General features: G+C 19.5%; 2 protein-coding genes and 5 non-coding genes across 7 annotated transcripts; 1 reads left to right on the top strand and 6 right to left on the bottom strand.

Annotated features, from left to right (window-relative positions):
- Positions 1-42: 42 nt before the first annotated feature.
- Positions 43-126, bottom strand: Trnal-caa (transfer RNA leucine (anticodon CAA)). The gene has a single exon. It is a non-coding gene; the product is annotated as a tRNA-Leu (tRNA).
- Positions 127-239: 113 nt separating this feature from the next.
- Trnay-gua (transfer RNA tyrosine (anticodon GUA)) lies at positions 240-323 on the bottom strand. The gene has a single exon. It is a non-coding gene; the product is annotated as a tRNA-Tyr (tRNA).
- A 55-nt stretch (positions 324-378) lies between these two features.
- Positions 379-452, bottom strand: Trnak-uuu (transfer RNA lysine (anticodon UUU)). The gene has a single exon. It is a non-coding gene; the product is annotated as a tRNA-Lys (tRNA).
- Positions 453-758: 306 nt separating this feature from the next.
- On the bottom strand, positions 759-848 carry Trnas-uga (transfer RNA serine (anticodon UGA)). The gene has a single exon. It is a non-coding gene; the product is annotated as a tRNA-Ser (tRNA).
- A 207-nt stretch (positions 849-1,055) lies between these two features.
- Trnar-ucg (transfer RNA arginine (anticodon UCG)) lies at positions 1,056-1,128 on the bottom strand. Its single transcript has one exon. It is a non-coding gene; the product is annotated as a tRNA-Arg (tRNA).
- A 200-nt stretch (positions 1,129-1,328) lies between these two features.
- LOC126321793 (uncharacterized) lies at positions 1,329-6,885 on the bottom strand. Its single transcript, XM_049994226.1, has 3 exons — positions 6,796-6,885; positions 4,060-6,679; positions 1,329-3,983 (listed from the first exon to the last, which is right to left on the bottom strand). The coding sequence occupies exons 1-2, from the start codon at positions 6,883-6,885 to the stop codon at positions 4,850-4,852; spliced, it is 1,920 nt and encodes a 639-aa protein (XP_049850183.1). The 3' UTR covers positions 1,329-3,983; positions 4,060-4,849.
- An 8,760-nt stretch (positions 6,886-15,645) lies between these two features.
- LOC126321792 (DNA-directed RNA polymerase subunit beta''-like) lies at positions 15,646-21,930 on the top strand. Its single transcript, XM_049994225.1, has 11 exons — positions 15,646-15,688; positions 16,068-16,310; positions 16,443-16,831; positions 17,099-17,383; positions 17,477-17,669; positions 17,796-18,093; positions 18,757-19,010; positions 19,161-19,270; positions 19,994-20,142; positions 20,644-20,773; positions 21,667-21,930. The coding sequence occupies exons 1-11, from the start codon at positions 15,646-15,648 to the stop codon at positions 21,928-21,930; spliced, it is 2,358 nt and encodes a 785-aa protein (XP_049850182.1).
- The last annotated feature ends 98 nt before the right edge of the window (positions 21,931-22,028 follow it).

Genomic DNA, 22,028 nt, shown 5'->3' with positions numbered 1-22,028 from the left:
TTAAACTACACCCTCATAAATCAAAAAAACTATAACGAATAATACCTATTATCGGACTTGAACCGATACTTTCATAAAGAAAAATAGATTTTGAGTCTACCGTGTCTACCATTCCACCAAATAGGCACCTTCACAACATTCATTGCAAAAAAAATTAAACACCGTACTCTAAGGGATTCGAACCCTTGTAATCACCTTGAAAGGGTAATATCCTAAACCACTAGATGAAGAGCACATAATGAAGAGGATAGGATTCGAACCTACGATAGGTAATACCCAACAAATTTACAGTCTGCCGCCTTAAACCACTCAGCCACCTCTCCAAAAAAAACAACTCTATAAAATTTAAACCTACTTCTACAAAAAAAAAAAAACAAATAAATGTACCAGGACTCGAACCTAGAACCGTCGGCTTAAAAGGCCACCGCTCTATCCAATTGAGCTATACATTCACCACAATAATATATTATATATCCTATAGGACTCGAACCTATATCTGAAGGCTTAGAAAACCACCACTCTATCCAATTAAGCTAAGGATATCCCATCCATCATATACATAATATATATATATATATATACTCAGTATGAAAGGATTCGAACCTTTAATTTTTCGCACCCAAAACGAACACGTTACCATTCCGTCACATACTGAAAATTGTAACTGATGAGATTCGAACTCACATCCTTCCATTTGCAAAACGACTACTTTCCCAATTAAGTTACAGTCACTTATCTATTCTAATAAAAAATATCATAAAAGGAGATGGGATTCGAACCCATGAAGAACAAATTAATTTCTTTTTGGTTTTCAAGACCAATACTTTAAACCACTCAGCCACTCCTTCATTACGTAAAACGAAAGAGATGGGATTCGAACCCATATCACATGACACGACAAACCAGTATTTTCTCCAATTAAACTACTCTCTCTAAAAAAAAATGTACAATATACTCCTCCTACAGAACAATAATAATACATGTGAGAGCTGGAATCGAACCAACGATCTTTAGATTATGAGCCTAACGAATTACCACTATTCTATCCCACGTAACATATCCACTAGGACTCGAACCTAGAACTTTTGATTTCGAAAATCAACACTCTACCAATTAAGTTATGGATACAAAAAAAAATCCTTCATTATCAAACAATCAATGCTTCCGAAATTCATTCTTTTTACAATACTAATTCTAATGATTTAATGTAGATCTGAATAAATAACAAAAAAAAAAATTTTTTTATAAAAAAAATAACAATAATACAAGCCAAAATTTTTTTATAAGAAAAAATAAAAAAACAATTAGTACAAAATAACTCTATTATTTTACAATAACAACATCAATTTGCCTATCAAAGTAATTATCTATTACCAGTATACGAAAATTTATCTTGAACCTGTCTTCCTACATTTATGTCTTCAATAGTTAAACATATGTATGTAGCAACTTGACAATGCTGTATGACCAACAATCAAATTACAATAGATACACCCTATTTAGGTCATTCCTATTTAAAAAAATAAAAATACTAACACCAATCCTCTCGTACTAAGTTAGGGACTTTCTCAATTTTCAACGTTTACGGTAGATAGGGACCAAACTGTCTCACGACGTTTTAAACCCAGCTCACGTACCACTTTAATGGGCGAACAGCCCAACCCTTGGAAGCTTCTTCACCTCCAGGATGTGATGAGCCGACATCGAGGTGCCAAACGATTTCGGCGATAAGGTCTCTTAGAAATCATTAGCCTGTTATCCCCTGCGTACCTTTTATCCGTTAAGCGATAATTTTTCCACACAAAATTACCGGATCACTATGACCAACTTTCGTTCCTGTTAAATTTGTTTATCTCACAGTCAAGCAAACTTAAGCCATTACACGTATATATTAATTTAGTTCAATTAATACAAGTTTACCTTTGCACGCCTCCGTTACTTTTTAGGAGGCGACCGCCCCAGTCAAACTAACCATCATAAACTGTCCATTTAAAATGTTAAATACCTTTCTTTCAAAAAATACTATTTCACTTACGCCTAACCTATTAACTAGCGTTAAGGGATCATAGGCTAATATTTATACTACATAATGAAAAAACTGTAATTAATTTAAAATTATAGTAAAGGTGCACGGGGTCTTTCCGTCTAGCCGTAAATATTTCGCATCTTCACGAAAACTTCAATTTCGCTGGACCAATACTGGAGACAGTAGAAAAGTCGTTACACCATTCATGCAGGCCATCAATTAAATGGCAAGGAATTTCGCTACCTTAGGACCGTTATAGTTACGGCCGCCGTTTACTGGGACTTATAATCGTAACAAAAAAATCATTACAATATTTCATCTTCCAGCACTGGGCAGGTGTCAGACTCTATACATCATTTCACAATTTAGCAGAGTCCTGTGTTTTTAATAAACAGTCGCTATTCTCTCTTCTGTGCCATCAATTAAAAACTATCAATACCTTATCATGTAAAATAATATATATATATTATTTTACATGATAAGGTGTTCCTAACTGACACTCTTTCTCCCGAAGTTACAGAGTCATTTTGCCGAGTTCCTTCAGTATTGTTATCCCAACATCTTAGTATTCTCTACTTAATCACCTGTGTCGGTTTGCAGTACGGTAAAAAAATTACATAGCTTTACTTTAATATAACCTTATTAGGTTCAATAAAATAAAAAATACATTATTTTTCTAGAATAATCACTTTTATCTAATTTAACACATAATCAAAAAAACAACATTCAAAATGATTACTTTTTCAATTCCAAAAATTAAATAAAAATGATTACTGTCTAATGTATCTTAATAACTTCTTTGCAGCATAATATTAAATGCTTCTCCATCAACAAATGTTAACACATTTCTCTTAGAAACCGACTAACTCTATGTGATTAAATCTAACACAGAAACCCTTGATTTATCGATGATAATGATTACAAACTACATTCATATATAACAAACGTAATTTACATTATTTAGCGCTACTCATGTCAGCATTCTTACTTCTGATATCAAAAAAATAAATTCACATCTATTCAACAAAATTACAGAACATTCCGCTACCAACAAATAGATCACAATAAAAATATTCGATCTAAACAACTTTATTTTACAGCTTTAATATTTAATTTTAGTCCCGTTAATTTACAAAGTTAAATTTACTTTTTTCATGTAAATAATTAGTGAGCTTTTACGCTTTCTTTAAATGATGACTGCCTCTAAGTCAACATCCTAATTTATATTAGTAAATTTAACTTTTCCTTAACTTTTAATTAAAATTTAAGGATTTTAGCTTGTAATCTGGATTCTTCTCCTCTTGACTAATTAATCTTAACACTAATAGTCTGACCACTACTTAAAAATTAATTGAAATTCAAAGTTAATATTAATTCAGTAAACTATTTAAAGCCCCCTAGCTAATATTGTTACTTTACCTTCAATAATATACTAATAATGCCCTACTTAAATAGATTTCGCGGAAAACCAGCTATCTCCAAGTTTGATTGGCCTTTCACCCCTAGTTACAAATCATCTTAATTTTTTTCAACAAATACAAGTTCGGTCCTCCAATAATTAATAAAATTATCTTCAACCTGTTCATAACTAGATCACTTGGTTTCGGGTCTAATTCATATAATTATATGCATTTTAATACTTATTTACATTGCGTCTACAAAATAATTTTAAACTTACTATACAAATTAATTCGCTGACCCATTATACAAAAGGTACACTGTTACTGTTATATACTTACAGTATATAAAGCTTCAATAGCTAATAAATTTAATTTTTCACTATCTATTTCAACTAATCTCACTGAGATACTATTTCATCTTTCCCTCACGGTACTCATTCACTATCGATTATTAATATTTATTTAGATTTAGTAGGTGGATCTACTATATTCAGGCAATTTATCTATCACCTTACTCAATTGATATTGATAAATACACAATAACTAAATTCTGTAATGTACTTCGTGTTATTTATATATATAAATAACACGAAGTACATTACAGAATTTAGTTATCAACATTATTTATACCATGTATATATATACAAGACTCTCACTCAATAACGTATATTATTCCAAATATTTCTATATACCATATAATGCATGTATTTACATAAAATAATTAAGATCTAAAATTTCCAATTTCGCTCACCACTACTAACGGAATCTCGGTTGATTTCTTCTAAAGTAATTACTAAGATGTTTCAGTTCATTACCTTCTTGTCATATCACAAAAATATAACTTCATTTTCTGAAAGGTTTCCCCATTTAAGAATTTATGCATCATCGTTCTCATCAACTAAACATAACATATCGTCAACAATATTACGCTTAAAAATATTAATATCTAGAGATCCAAATTAAATTTAATTTTATAAAACATGTATAATTGTCTTGCAATTATACATGTACATTTTCTTTCTTATAAAAAAAATTTAAACAACAAATATATACAACAATTAACTCTACTTGCTTAAATATCTATACAAATGTATATCTACTAACGATTTATCAACATTTGATATAAATGGTAAAATAATTAATAAATAAAAAAAATAAAAAAAAGTAACTATTTGATCTATAAAATAAAATACAGGTTCAACAGGCTTACCGCCAACTCAACCTAAAACAAATTAATATATATTGTATCGTTTTTATGAAAAACCAATTTAATACTTTCACTACCCTTATCTAAATATTTTAGTAACAATTCATTTATAAATGAATTACTTAATCTAAAAACATTAGAAAAATTACTATCAGTATCAAATATACTATCGTTTTCGTCTAAATATAAAAAATGAAAGAAATGCACCAGTAACAATCATTCTAAATCAACTAAATTATCAACATTAGAGTTACCCAAAACATACTTATATGGTCTGAATATTATTGAATACTCTATAAAAAATATCAAACTCGATAAATACGATTCAATATCAAATTCTTCAATTTTATCGATCAAAGATAAAAAAAATACAGATGATGACAAATATAAAATAACTATCTGACTAACTAGTGATAACGGATTATTTCGAACCTGTTTCATCAAAGATATCAACATTTTACCTTTCTTTAATAAAAATTTAGTAGATGCATCCAATTCAGATCCAAATTTAGAAAATTGCTCAACTTCTCTATATTGCGCCAAATCAAGCTTCAACGAACCTGATAGCATTTTCATTAATTTTGTTTGCGCTGACGACCCAACTCTACTAACTGAAATACCAGGATCTACCGCCGGTCTAACACCTTCTTGATGCTTATTCAAATCAAGATAAATTTGTCCGTCAGTAATAGATATTACATTAGTAGGTATATAAGCTGAAACATCCCCTTGTATAGTTTCAATAATAGGTAAAGCTGTTAAAGATCCAAAACCAAAAGTTTCATTTAATTTTACAGCTCTTTCTAATAACTTAGAATGTAAAAAAAAAACATCTCCAGGATAAGCTTCCCTACCTACAGGTCTTCTTAAAAGCAACGAAATTTGTCTATAAACGTCTGCATGTTTAGTCAAATCATCATAAATGATTAAACTATGCTTACCGTTATAAGTAAAATATTCAGCTATAGTACACCCAACATATGGAGCAATAAATTGAAGCGAAGCGGGATCAGAAGATCTGGCTATCACCAATATAGTATATTGTAAACTACTATTTTCTTTCAACGTATTATATATTTTTACTATTTCAGACATACGCTTACCTATTGCAACGTAAACACATGTTAATACCTCTTTATGCTCATCAAAAACTTTATTTTGATTTAAAATAGTATCAATAGCTATAGTAGTCTTACCTGTTTTTCTATCACCTAAAATTAACTCTCTTTGACCTCTGCCTATTGGCACTAATGCATCAATTACCTTAATACCCGTCATAACAGGTTCTGAAACTTTTTTACGCATTATAACACCAGGCGCTTTTCTATCCATTATCAAATAATTATTTAAACTTAAACTACCTAAACCATCCAAAGCCTTACCTAACGGATTTATTATTCTACCTAACAAACTTTCACTAACTCCAACCCTCATCACAAAACCAGAAGATTTCACGGATTCACCTACTACAATACTCCTTATATCACTAAATACTAAAGCCTTTACTTGATTATATTCTAAATTTAACGCCAATCCTGTTACTCCACGTTCAAAATATAATAATTCATTGGCTTTAACACTGAGTAATCCTTTTATAATAACAATGGAATCTATAAAAGATACTACTATACCGTTACTATCGTCTTTATTATAAGTTTTCGTTAGACTTACAAATTGTTGTTCTATAAAATCTAGAACATTATCATATATTTTATCACTGTTTATGATAGCTTCTAATATATCTAACTTACTTGTATTAGATATACCGCTATCAAATAATTTATAATCGTTAAATAATTTGTTTATAGTTTTATTAAAAAATAACGGTAATGGTTTTTTTTCCAATTCTTCTTTAAAAGAAGAATACGTATTACCGGTTTTTAATTTTTTAAGATTAATTACAAATTTACTAACACAATCATTATCTTTTAAAATAGTGATTGTGTTGAAAAAATTTGTGTCCAATTTTTCATTTAAATATTTTATTAAATCGGATCCACCATTATTCATATATAAAAAAATTATATTATAATAATAGTAAATAAACTTTTTAAACAAATAATTACCATAAATGGTAATTATTTGTTTAAAAAAAATAACACCGATAAAATAAAAAAATTAAAAAAAATTACATAAATTAGTATTCATGATATGTAATATACTTTTTCTTTAAAAAAAATTGTACAATTTATACTTATGATCCGCATAATAAATACCATCCGCCATTTATAACGATATTTATAAAAGACCATTATAAGTACTACCATACAGTTATAATTTAAATATAATGAAATATAAAAACATTATACTAATGCATGCTAGTAATGATAAATTGTGCTTAAGCAAATAAATTTAATTATTAGTATAATAATTATACAAATAATCGTAATATTGATCTAAACTAACCCCTTCAACAGCTATAGGCATAAATCCATGATTTACTCCACATAATTCACTACATTGACCATAAAAGACCCCAGGCTTATTTATAACCAATCAAAATTGATTTAATCTACCCGGAATCGAATCTATTTTAACTCCTAATGAAGGTACAGCTCAACTATGAAGTACATCTGTTGATGTTGTTACTATACGTATACATACTCCAACAGGTAAAACTAATCTACGGTCTACTTCCAGTAATCTTAATTGACCTAATTCCAAATCTTCTTCAGTTAGCATATAACTATCAAATTTTATCGGATCAATACTATTTGTTGAAACTAATTTTTTATTAGTGCATTCATCATTATTATAATCTAATATTATTGAGTTATCCGTATATTCATAGGATCAATATCATTGATTCCCTATTGCTTTTATAGTTAAATACGGTTTAGTAATATACGGTTTATCATAGTTATATAAAAGTAATAATGATGGGTACAAAATGACCATTAATATACTTATCGGTATAAATGTCCAAATTCATTCTAATTTTAAACTATGTTTAAAATTAGAATGAAACAAATAATAAGAATAATCGACATCGGCTAATATAAATTTACCGTATAAACTACTATTACAGTATCTACTATGATTATAATGTGTTGAAGAAGAATCTAATATTTTATTATAAAAAGTATAATTATACTTTTTATATTTATTTTGCGAAAAATTCATATAACTAGAACTTCAAATTTTTGAGTATATATAACTGTTTATTAAAAACTTAAAAGAACAGATATTTAATTTCAAATTTTCATTTCAAAAAGATTTTTTTCTGAAAACTTTTTCAGCATCATATAATGGTAAAAATTTACTTTCAACGCATTTAGTTTCTTTATTAAAAATTGATTCTACTTCAATCATATTGTTGTTAGCCTTATTTGATTCTTTATGTTGCTTTAAAAAATTAAATGTCTTTAAACATAAATTAGAAAAATAAACCCCATTATAAAATTCTAAATCTGAATCATCTTCAGTTATATGTTCTTTTTCAAAAACTACTTCAATTCAATTATTAAAAAATACAGATCTGCTGTATGAAAAAATTTTATCAGTCTTAAATGTTTCACGTTTAAATTTAGAAACAGAAACAAATTTTTCAAAAAAATTTAAATTTAAAAAATTGTATTTATTATTTGTTACATTTGAATATAATTTTTGTCTTTCAATAATATTAAAAATATAATAACAAAATTCTATATATGCTATATATTTTGAAAATGAATATTTGCTGAAAAAATATAATTCTAATTGGTTGAAGTAAATTTTTTTTTTGTTCAAATTATAAAATTTTTGTACATCCATAAATAATTTAGTACCGAAAATAAAATTTTTTGAGTATAAATAATCTGCTGAGTTTATAAAATTTTTTTTACAGTTCATGTATTCTTTATAAAAATTAAAACTAGAAGTAATTTGTCTATTGTTAAACATATACATATGCAATTTTGCTAAAATATGACTTATATTGTAAAGATTTTTATATACATATATATGTTTAATAAATCGTTCTTGGAATATAATATTATATACAATATATATAATATTATATATATTGTATATAATATTTTTTATTCAATTTATATTTAATATATGATTTGTTATACTACATATTAAATATTTTGAATAAAATATAATATATCTTTTATAAATATATTCACATATTACGTATATTCAATATCATATAATTTTAGGTCAGCGAAATTTATAAACATTTACGTTATCGTATAACAAAACTGAAGGTTTAAAAATCAATTCAAATATTCTGTATAATGGTTTGATTATGTATAAATTTATTCATGAAAATATGATTAAATTTTTTTTATTTAATATATCTTTATTAAAAATATTTTTATTTTTTATTCTAAATAAGAAAGTTAACTTTAATAATCAGATAATAACTGAAATTATAATCAATAAGAAAAAAAAAATATGATTATGAAAATTTATTAAAGCTTGTGCATGTTCACTTGCAGGATTTTGAAAGTTTGTAATAAACATAGGATTAATATTATATATATATATATATAAAATAAATATTATTTTATATAATTAGTTTCTCACATTAATTTTTTTTAAAAAAAAATTAAAGAAAAAAATAAATTATATTCTATTAAATATAATAGAGTAAATGTAATTTATAGAAATAAATATTTCTTACGTTTGAAGAAAATATCTTTTTCCTTTCAATTTTTAGAGTATTTTATATCTTATAAGAATAAGATTTTATAAATTATATTTTATAATATATTTATAGGTATAAATTATTTATCCCTTAAGGATAAATATTTATAATAATTATAATATTTATATGTATAAATATTTATATAAATAAATATTTATACTTATTTTATATCTTATTCTTATAAGATATAAAATCTTATAAGAATAAGATTTTATAAATTATATTTTATAATATATTTATAGGTATAAATTATTTATCCCTTAAGGATAAATATTTATAATAATTATAATATTTATATGTATAAATATTTATATGTATAAATATTTATACTTATTTTATATCTTATTCTTATAAGATATAAAATCTTATAAGAATAAGATTTTATAAATTATATTTTATAATATATTTATAGGTATAAATTATTTATCCCTTAAGGATAAATATTTATAATAATTATAATATTTATATGTATAAATATTTATATAAATAAATATTTATACTTATTTTATATCTTATTCTTATAAGATATAAAATCTTATAAGAATAAGATTTTATAAATTATATTTTATAATATATTTATAGGTATAAATTATTTATCCCTTAAGGATAAATATTTATAATAATTATAATATTTATATGTATAAATATTTATATAAATAAATATTTATACTTATTTTATATCTTATTCTTATAAGATATAAAATCTTATAAGAATAAGATTTTATAAATTATATTTTATAATATATTTATAGGTATAAATTATTTATCCCTTAAGGATAAATATTTATAATAATTATAATATTTATATGTATAAATATTTATATGTATAAATATTTATACTTATTTTATATCTTATTCTTATAAGATATAAAATCTTATAAGAATAAGATTTTATAAATTATATTTTATAATATATTTATAGGTATAAATTATTTATCCCTTAAGGATAAATATTTATAATAATTATAATATTTATATGTATAAATATTTATATAAATAAATATTTATACTTATTTTATATCTTATTCTTATAAGATATAAAATCTTATAAGAATAAGATTTTATAAATTATATTTTATAATATATTTATAGGTATAAATTATTTATCCCTTAAGGATAAATATTTATAATAATTATAATATTTATATGTATAAATATTTATATAAATAAATATTTATACTTATTTTATATCTTATTCTTATAAGATATAAAATCTTATAAGAATAAGATTTTATAAATTATATTTTATAATATATTTATAGGTATAAATTATTTATCCCTTAAGGATAAATATTTATAATAATTATAATATTTATATGTATAAATATTTATATAAATAAATATTTATACTTATTTTATATCTTATTCTTATAAGATATAAAATCTTATAAGAATAAGATTTTATAAATTATATTTTATAATATATTTATAGGTATAAATTATTTATCCCTTAAGGATAAATATTTATAATAATTATAATATTTATATGTATAAATATTTATATGTATAAATATTTATATAAATAAATATTTATACTTATTTTATATCTTATTCTTATAAGATATAAAATCTTATAAGAATAAGATTTTATAAATTATATTTTATAATATATTTATAGGTATAAATTATTTATCCCTTAAGGATAAATATTTATAATAATTATAATATTTATATGTATAAATATTTATATAAATAAATATTTATACTTATTTTATATCTTATTCTTATAAGATATAAAATCTTATAAGAATAAGATTTTATAAATTATATTTTATAATATATTTATAGGTATAAATTATTTATCCCTTAAGGATAAATATTTATAATAATTATAATATTTATATGTATAAATATTTATTTATATAAATATTTATATAAATAAATATTTATACTTATTTTATATCTTATTCTTATAAGATATAAAATCTTATAAGAATAAGATTTTATAAATTATATTTTATAATATATTTATAGGTATAAATTATTTATCCCTTAAGGATAAATATTTATAATAATTATAATATTTATATGTATAAATATTTATATAAATAAATATTTATACTTATTTTATATCTTATTCTTATAAGATATAAAATCTTATAAGAATAAGATTTTATAAATTATATTTTATAATATATTTATAGGTATAAATATTTATATAAATAAATATTTATACTTATTTTATATCTTATTCTTATAAGATATAAAATCTTATAAGAATAAGATTTTATAAATTATATTTTATAATATATTTATAGGTATAAATTATTTATCCCTTAAGGATAAATATTTATAATAATTATAATATTTATATGTATAAATATTTATATAAATAAATATTTATACTTATTTTATATCTTATTCTTATAAGATATAAAATCTTATAAGAATAAGATTTTATAAATTATATTTTATAATATATTTATAGGTATAAATTATTTATCCCTTAAGGATAAATATTTATAATAATTATAATATTTATATGTATAAATATTTATATAAATAAATATTTATACTTATTTTATATCTTATTCTTATAAGATATAAAATCTTATAAGAATAAGATTTTATAAATTATATTTTATAATATATTTATAGGTATAAATTATTTATCCCTTAAGGATAAATATTTATAATAATTATAATATTTTTATGTATAAATATTTATATAAATAAATATTTATACTTATTTTATATCTTATTCTTATAAGATATAAAATCTTATAAGAATAAGATTTTATAAATTATATTTTATAATATATTTATAGGTATAAATTATTTATCCCTTAAGGATAAATATTTATAATAATTATAATATTTATATGTATAAATATTTATATAAATAAATATTTATACTTATTTTATATCTTATTCTTATAAGATATAAAATCTTATAAGAATAAGATTTTATAAATTATATTTTATAATATATTTATAGGTATAAATTATTTATCCCTTAAGGATAAATATTTATAATAATTATAATATTTATATGTATAAATATTTATATGTATAAATATTTATATAAATAAATATTTATACTTATTTTATATCTTATTCTTATAAGATATAAAATCTTATAAGAATAAGATTTTATAAATTATATTTTATAATATATTTATAGGTATAAATTATTTATCCCTTAAGGATAAATATTTATAATAATTATAATATTTATATGTATAAATATTTATATGTATAAATATTTATATAAATAAATATTTATACTTATTTTATATCTTATTCTTATAAGATATAAAATCTTATAAGAATAAGATTTTATAAATTATATTTTATAATATATTTATAGGTATAAATTATTTATCCCTTAAGGATAAATATTTATAATAATTATAATATTTTTATGTATAAATATTTATATAAATAAATATTTATACTTATTTTATATCTTATTCTTATAAGATATAAAATCTTATAAGAATAAGATTTTATAAATTATATTTTATAATATATTTATAGGTATAAATTATTTATCCCTTAAGGATAAATATTTATAATAATTATAATATTTATATGTATAAATTATTTATCCCTTAAGGATAAATATTTATAATAATTATAATATTTTTATGTATAAATATTTATATAAATAAATATTTATACTTATTTTATATCTTATTCTTATAAGATATAAAATCTTATAAGAATAAGATTTTATAAATTATATTTTATAATATATTTATAGGTATAAATTATTTATCCTTTAAGGATAAATATTTATAATAATTATAATATTTATATGTATAAATATTTATATGTATAAATATTTATATAAATAAATATTTATACTTATTTTATATCTTATTCTTATAAGATATAAAATCTTATAAGAATAAGATTTTATAAATTATATTTTATAATATATTTATAGGTATAAATTATTTATCCCTTAAGGATAAATATTTATAATAATTATAATATTTTTATGTATAAATATTTATATAAATAAATATTTATACTTATTTTATATCTTATTCTTATAAGATATAAAATCTTATAAGAATAAGATTTTATAAATTATATTTTATAATATATTTATAGGTATAAATTATTTATCCCTTAAGGATAAATATTTATAATAATTATAATATTTATATGTATAAATATTTATATAAATAAATATTTATACTTATTTTATATCTTATTCTTATAAGATATAAAATCTTATAAGAATAAGATTTTATAAATTATATTTTATAATATATTTATAGGTATAAATTATTTATCCCTTAAGGATAAATATTTATAATAATTATAATATTTTTATGTATAAATATTTATATAAATAAATATTTATACTTATTTTATATCTTATTCTTATAAGATATAAAATCTTATAAGAATAAGATTTTATAAATTATATTTTATAATATATTTATAGGTATAAATTATTTATCCCTTAAGGATAAATATTTATAATAATTATAATATTTATATGTATAAATATTTATATAAATAAATATTTATACTTATTTTATATCTTATTCTTATAAGATATAAAATCTTATAAGAATAAGATTTTATAAATTATATTTTATAATATATTTATAGGTATAAATTATTTATCCCTTAAGGATAAATATTTATAATAATTATAATATTTTTATGTATAAATATTTATATAAATAAATATTTATACTTATTTTATATCTTATTCTTATAAGATATAAAATCTTATAAGAATAAGATTTTATAAATTATATTTTATAATATATTTATAGGTATAAATTATTTATCCCTTAAGGATAAATATTTATAATAATTATAATATTTTTATGTATAAATATTTATATAAATAAATATTTATACTTATTTTATATCTTATTCTTATAAGATATAAAATCTTATAAGAATAAGATTTTATAAATTATATTTTATAATATATTTATAGGTATAAATTATTTATCCCTTAAGGATAAATATTTATAATAATTATAATATTTTTATGTATAAATATTTATATAAATAAATATTTATACTTATTTTATATCTTATTCTTATAAGATATAAAATCTTATAAGAATAAGATTTTATAAATTATATTTTATAATATATTTATAGGTATAAATTATTTATCCCTTAAGGATAAATATTTATAATAATTATAATATTTATATGTATAAATATTTATATAAATAAATATTTATACTTATTTTATATCTTATTCTTATAAGATATAAAATCTTATAAGAATAAGATTTTATAAATTATATTTTATAATATATTTATAGGTATAAATTATTTATCCCTTAAGGATAAATATTTATAATAATTATAATATTTATATGTATAAATATTTATATAAATAAATATTTATACTTATTTTATATCTTATTCTTATAAGATATAAAATCTTATAAGAATAAGATTTTATAAATTATATTTTATAATATATTTATAGGTATAAATTATTTATCCCTTAAGGATAAATATTTATAATAATTATAATATTTATATGTATAAATATTTATATAAATAAATATTTATACTTATTTTATATCTTATTCTTATAAGATATAAAATCTTATAAGAATAAGATTTTATAAATTATATTTTATAATATATTTATAGGTATAAATTATTTATCCCTTAAGGATAAATATTTATAATAATTATAATATTTATATGTATAAATATTTATATAAATAAATATTTATACTTATTTTATATCTTATTCTTATAAGATATAAAATCTTATAAGAATAAGATTTTATAAATTATATTTTATAATATATTTATAGGTATAAATTATTTATCCCTTAAGGATAAATATTTATAATAATTATAATATTTATATGTATAAATATTTATATAAATAAATATTTATACTTATTTTATATCTTATTCTTATAAGATATAAAATCTTATAAGAATAAGATTTTATAAATTATATTTTATAATATATTTATAGGTATAAATTATTTATCCCTTAAGGATAAATAATTTAATAGGTAAAACATACCGCTCATAATGGTTATGATTGAAGGTTCGAGTCCTTCTAAACTCATAAAAAGTATGCTTTTTTTATTTTTTTTTCAATACTTTTTGAAATTTGAGTTAAAAAAAAGTTGTATAATTAATATGTGTACTATTAATTATATATAAGGGTAATGTATATATATAATAAGAGTTTATAGTTTAATAGGTAAAACATACCGCTCATAATGGTTATGATTGAAGGTTCGAGTCCTTCTAAACTCATAAAAAGTATGCTTTTTTTATTTTTTTTTCAATACTTTTTGAAATTTGAGTTAAAAAAAAGTTGTATAATTAATATGTGTACTATTAATTATATATAAGGGTAATGTATATATATAATAAGAGTTTATAGTTTAATAGGTAAAACATACCGCTCATAATGGTTATGATTGAAGGTTCGAGTCCTTCTAAACTCATAAAAAGTATGCTTTTTTTATTTTTTTTTCAATACTTTTTGAAAAAAATATATACATGTAAAAAAGAATTATATGTTTAATAAAAGTACACGTATTAAACATATAGGTATTAAAAAAAATACCAAGAAAGTATATAATTATAGTAATAATATATTAATAATGTACATCAATATTATGATTAACAAAAAACTAAAATGATTGTTTTTACTGAACAAAAATGAATTTCATTTAAATAATAAATATCTTACTAAAAAAAGTAAATACGTAAAAAATAATTATTATTGTAATAATATAACAAAGTTTAACAATTTGTACGAAAATCAAGGTATTATCGGTAATAAGATTACATCTAATAAAAATAAAATTAAATTTTTAAATTTTTTAGTTAAAAATCACAATAAAGTACATTTAAATGTATTGGATAAATATATTAATAGTTCTAATAGCAATTATTTTTTAAAAAGACCTTTACTCTTAGATAGTATTTATACTTATATTAATAATAATCTTGTAAAGAATAATTTGTTATTACATAGATTTTTTTCTAAAAATATTTTTTATGTGGGCGCAAATAAAAATAAAACACTTAATTTGTATATTAATAAATATGAATTTTTAGTATCATCAGGTAAACATTATTGTCCACGAAATAATGTTATACCTGATGATACTAAAAATTCATATTTATTAATATACAAATTAAAGGGAATATTTAACGAAAATATGTCAGTTTTTTTATGAAAAACAAATTTATTACTAGATAATAAACATATTAGTAATAACCTATATATAAAAAATATTTTTAAAGAAACATTATATTATGAATTTATGGGTTATACAAATGAATTTTTCACTAGTGAATGTAAAAATCTATCTTTGTTTGATTTTTTATTATTAACTGACAGATATCTGTCAGTTAATAATAAAAAATCAAACAAAGATAGATTTTTACATTCACTAGTGAAAAATTCATTTGTATACAATAAGCACAAACTTAAAAAAATTAACAATAATTCAATTTTTGTTTTATCTCAATCAATATACGACGTTAATAATGACTCAATTAATTATAGATTAAACATACATAATGTAAATGGTTTGTTAACTGCGTTAGAAAAAATAAAATATAAATTTAAAAATGAAAAAGATGTGATAAATTCTATTATTTTTTTATTTCCAAAAATTAAATATATATATTATTATTGTTTAAATAATAATAATAACAAACCTTATACAAATTTATATAGTACGGATTTATTAAATTTTTATTCACATAAATTTTTTGAGCGTCCGTATGATTTTTATATAAGTATATATACTTTATATCTAATAAAAATTTTTTATTTTTTACATATAAAGGTTCAAGAAAATAAATTTTTTTTAAAAAAATTTGCATGATTCTATTTAATGAAACAGTTAAAACTTAAAAATTTAAGGACATACGGTTTGTATCAATCTGATATGAGCAATGATAAACTTTCGTTAGAAAGACCTTATTTATGGTTGAAAAATCGAATTTATGAAAATACTTTTTTTTTTTTATTATCAAGGCCTGATATGTTAGTGAAATTTATTTTTCATACTTTTTCATTTAATGAAATATACTATTTATACTTGAATAAAAACATATTGAATAATAATGATATATCATTATTATTCAATATGTTTTTATTCAAGTATAAAAATATTAAAATACCTGATGTAAAGTATTACAATAAATTTTTATTAAAAAAACTGAAATCCACTATTTATAGTGCTAAGGAATTATTTTGAAAAAGTCAATTATATTTACAGTGTTCTGAAACATTTAAAGTTAAACCATTACTTGATTGTACAAATAAATCATTATATGACTTATATCGATCAATTGATTATACGCCTATCACATATTTCAACGGAACAAGTGTTTACGACTATTTATCTTTTCCTTTTAATAAAAATAATTGTAATCCGTACAATAAATATAGTGAATTGTACGATTCAAACAGTACTTTAATTAATTATTTATCTTTTATCGGATTAACGCCTAATCATTTAATGTTTTTTTCTTTTTGTAATTATAGTAAGTATATTACAAATTGTAGAATTTTACAAACTTTTTTGTTACCTGTAGGTAACAGTACAATTGTAGATACAGCTTGTTTTTCAAAATTAGAAAATTTATTATTGGTACGTGATAATTTAGGGTTTGATATAAACCAAAAACCATTTTTTTTTGAATGTGATGAAAATGGTAACGATAACGTAAATTCTTTAAAGAAAGAAGAAACTTTAAGTAGGGTGGGTCCTTGGAATAATTATAATTTTTTAACAAATGAAAGAAATTTTATAAAATATTACTTAAATGGGTTATTATTTTATAATCCTTTATTTTTTTGTATATCGCTTTATAATAATATTCATCTGAATAGGTGTGTGTATTATAATTGATTTGATTCGTATGATATGAATACTCAGATAATATATTATAATAAGGAAATTTTTCATTTTAAAGGAAATAATATGTTTTCTAATTTTTTTTCTTTTCAATTTAACGAAATGTTTTCCAATAAAACATCATTTTTATTGAAACATTTAATTAAAAGAAGTAATTTTTTTATTGATAATAGTTCTAGTTATGTTGTTGACACAAAAAGTTGTGATAATCTAGTTGCATTAAATATGTATAATGAGTATATTAAAAATTTTTTTTTTATAAAATTTTTTAATTTAAGTTTTTACAGAAAAAACATTAAGAATGATAAGGAAAAAATAAATTTGTATTTAAGTGAATGTAGTTTAAAAAAATATTTAATTAAGTATATTGATTTTCATTTAAATAAAAATATTATATCTGACGATGAACATAAGATATTGTTACAATGAATAGAAAATATATAATAATATATATATATATGATAGATAGATGAATTTTTTTTTATGAAATGAAAAAATGAAAAAAAATATTTTATGGGATTAAAAAAAACTAATAATAGTCGTTTAATGAATTATAATTCGGTTCGTTGTAGATACGATTTTTCTGATTTTTTTATAAATTATTTATTATGTTGTTTATTTAACTTATATTTTTATAGGAGAAATAAAGGTTTAGACGCTTTTTATAAAGGTCATATTAAATCATATTATAATATATACATTTATTTTATATCGAATTCAATTGATTTTTTTTCTTTGACTACATTTAAAGAAAAAGGTAGTAAGATAGTCGCTAATCGTGAACGTATTGATATAAATAATTTTATAAATAAAAAATATAATTGGGTTGCAAATAGCAGTATTGTTGTTTCTCGAAAGAGAGTTTGTAGTAAAGATTACGATATTTTGGTAAGTAAGTCTACTTTATCACAATATAATAATTTTTTTTTTGATATGTTTTTTCCTTTCACTTGTATTGTAAAAAATAAGAAAAAAAAAGAAGGTTTTAGGAAAGATAAATTGTTTCTAAAAAAAAATAGATTTTTATTGTATTGTATTATAGAATTGATAGGTTTTAGGATGTCCGAACATATTTATAATACCGTTAATGATATGGATGATAATAATGGTATTTTTATTTATAAAAACATGTTGTATAATGGTTATATTGTGGTATTATTGTTGTCTTTATTTTCTAGTAAACTTAGCGATAATGACAGTTTAATTAATTGATATTATAGCTATTATAGGATTCGTTCATTTAATAAATTTATTAGTATTTTGTTAGGTAAATTAAATAAAATTGATTATTTTTTTAAGTTTAGTTTTTTTTTTAGATTAATGTATTATGTATTAATAATTAAATTTAATTTTTTTATTAATATTGTTAATGGAAAATGTTCTTGATATAAAGAAAAATATTATATAGATAATTTAATAAGGTTGGATTGTAAGTATTCTGTGTTACGTTACATTAACAGTATATTTCTTTACAAGAAATATGTTTATAAAAATGTAAATTTTGTGAATTTATTAAGTATTTATTTAACAAGAAACTTTTGTAAATACGATAATTTTTATCACAGTAAATGATTAGTATACTTTTTATTTTTTTTAAAAAAAAGTATATTGAATATTGTACCAACCGATACGGTCTATATACGTTATTATAATTATAATAACGTATATAGACCGTATCGGTTGGTACAATATTCAATATACTTTTTTTTAAAAAAAATAAAAAGTATACTAATCATTTACTGTGATAAAAATTATCGTATTTACAAAAGTTTCTTGTTAAATAAATACTTAATAAATAATAATGAATTAAAATTATACAAATTATCTGTGTTTTTTGAAAACATAAGTATTATAATGATAAAATTATGATACAAGGCATATTGTAAATTGGTGATACCGTTTTTAGTAACAATAAATTTTATTGTAAATATGCATGCAATAGCACGTATGCGCGCATACTTATACGTGCTATTGCATGCATATTTATATATGCTATTACGTAATACGAGTATTATTGTATATACGTATGTTAATTATACTAAGTATTTTAATATATTTTTTTTATGTAAAACATATTACAATTTATTTATTGAGTTGCTATATAATTGTAACTATGTAGTATTCAAATATATATTTTTTACAAATATAAAGTTATATGAGTTTATTTTTAAATTTATAAAGCAATTTATTTTGTCTGTGTTTTTTATTTTTTTTTATATAATATACATTTTTTTGTTATTGTTATTATTTTCTAAAAATTTTATTGTATTTATTATAACGGGATTTTTTATTAATTCTACTAGGTATGTTTTATGTGAATCATATATATTTATATTACAATTTATTTTAGCTTTTATATCTTTCTTTCTTAATAAAAAAGTTCTTATAAAAGAATTATGTGTGTTTAGATATAAAAGTATATTGATACACGTATACATGTATTGTATACAATACATGTATACGTGTATCAATATACTTTTATATCTAAACACACATAATTCTTTTATAAGAACTTTTTTATTAAGAAAGAAAGATATAAAAGCTAAAATAAATTGTAATATAAATATATATGATTCATTGTTGTACAAAATTTTAAAAAATTACGGTTATATAAATGCATCATCCATGAATGTTGCTTTTAAAATAAAAGATTTTGTATGATCACATATAATGTATATATACTATATGTACGGGGAAGTTGGTTGATGAATGAATTTTAATTCATCTAAAAAAATTGATAAAAGATCTAGATTATTTTATGTTAAGTATAATATAAATTGAGTTAAAGCTAATAATTTTAATAAATTTTTAAAATTTTTTTTTCTTAAGAAAGGTTATTTAGGTTTAGGCTTAGATTTTATAAAAATATTATCACTTGATTTAAAAAAAAAAAATTGGGTTAATTTTTTATTAGAGTTAGTATTTAATTATATATATTTAAATATGTCTGATATTTTATATTTAGAAATTTTGATTAAAAGATTTAGATTTAGTACAAAATTTTTTTTTAAAAATTTTCTAAAAAAATTAGATTATAAGAATATATATGTATTGGAAGATGTAAAATTTTTAAATGATTTTTTTTTAGAGACAGAACTTTTAAAGTTATTTTTTAACGACAAGTCGTTATATTTTAGTGTGATTCCTTTTTTAAAAAATAATAGTAAGTTAAATTTAGACGATGAGGAATTTAATAAAAACTTCTGACAGTGATTTATTGGTATTGTGATGTTTTTAGTGAAAGTGACAAAAATTGTGTTATATGTACCGTACGCTGTGTGTATACGTATTTTTGTGTTAATTTTTTTTTTCTTTAAAATGATTTTTATATTATCTATAATACCTATATTAACTATATATTATATTACGTATACGTAATATAATATATAGTTAATATAGGTATTATAGATAATATAAAAATCATTTTAATTGTATATATTAAATGAAATGTAAAGGAATTAAATAAATTAAATTATTAATTAATATAATAATAAGTTAAATTGATAATATTTATATAAGTTGTATAAGAGTTTTTATTTATTTTATAGTATATGTCAAATAATCCTACAAAAACGGTTTTGTATATAACATTTGTTACTGCTGCTAAATTTATAGGTGCAGGGTTAGCAACTATAGGGGTTGTTGGTGCTGGTGCTGGTATAGGTATATTGTTTTCTGGATTAATTCAAGGATTAGCTAGAAATCCGTATACGGTAGATATTTTGTTTAGATATACTTTATTAGGATTTGCGTTAACGGAAGCAATGGGATTGATGGCTATCATGATGGCATTTTTGATATTATATACTTAATAATAGATGATATATTATATAATATATATATATATATATGTAATATTCGAAAAAAATTAAAATTTAAGTTTTATGCTAGTGTTATTGATATTATTTTT

The sequence above is a fragment of the Schistocerca gregaria genome, unplaced genomic scaffold, assembly GCF_023897955.1.
Source record: "Schistocerca gregaria isolate iqSchGreg1 unplaced genomic scaffold, iqSchGreg1.2 ptg000770l, whole genome shotgun sequence".
Taxonomy (NCBI): Eukaryota; Metazoa; Arthropoda; class Insecta; order Orthoptera; family Acrididae; genus Schistocerca; species Schistocerca gregaria.
Note: the sequence above shows the minus strand (reverse complement) of the source record. Positions and strands in the feature narration are given on the sequence as shown.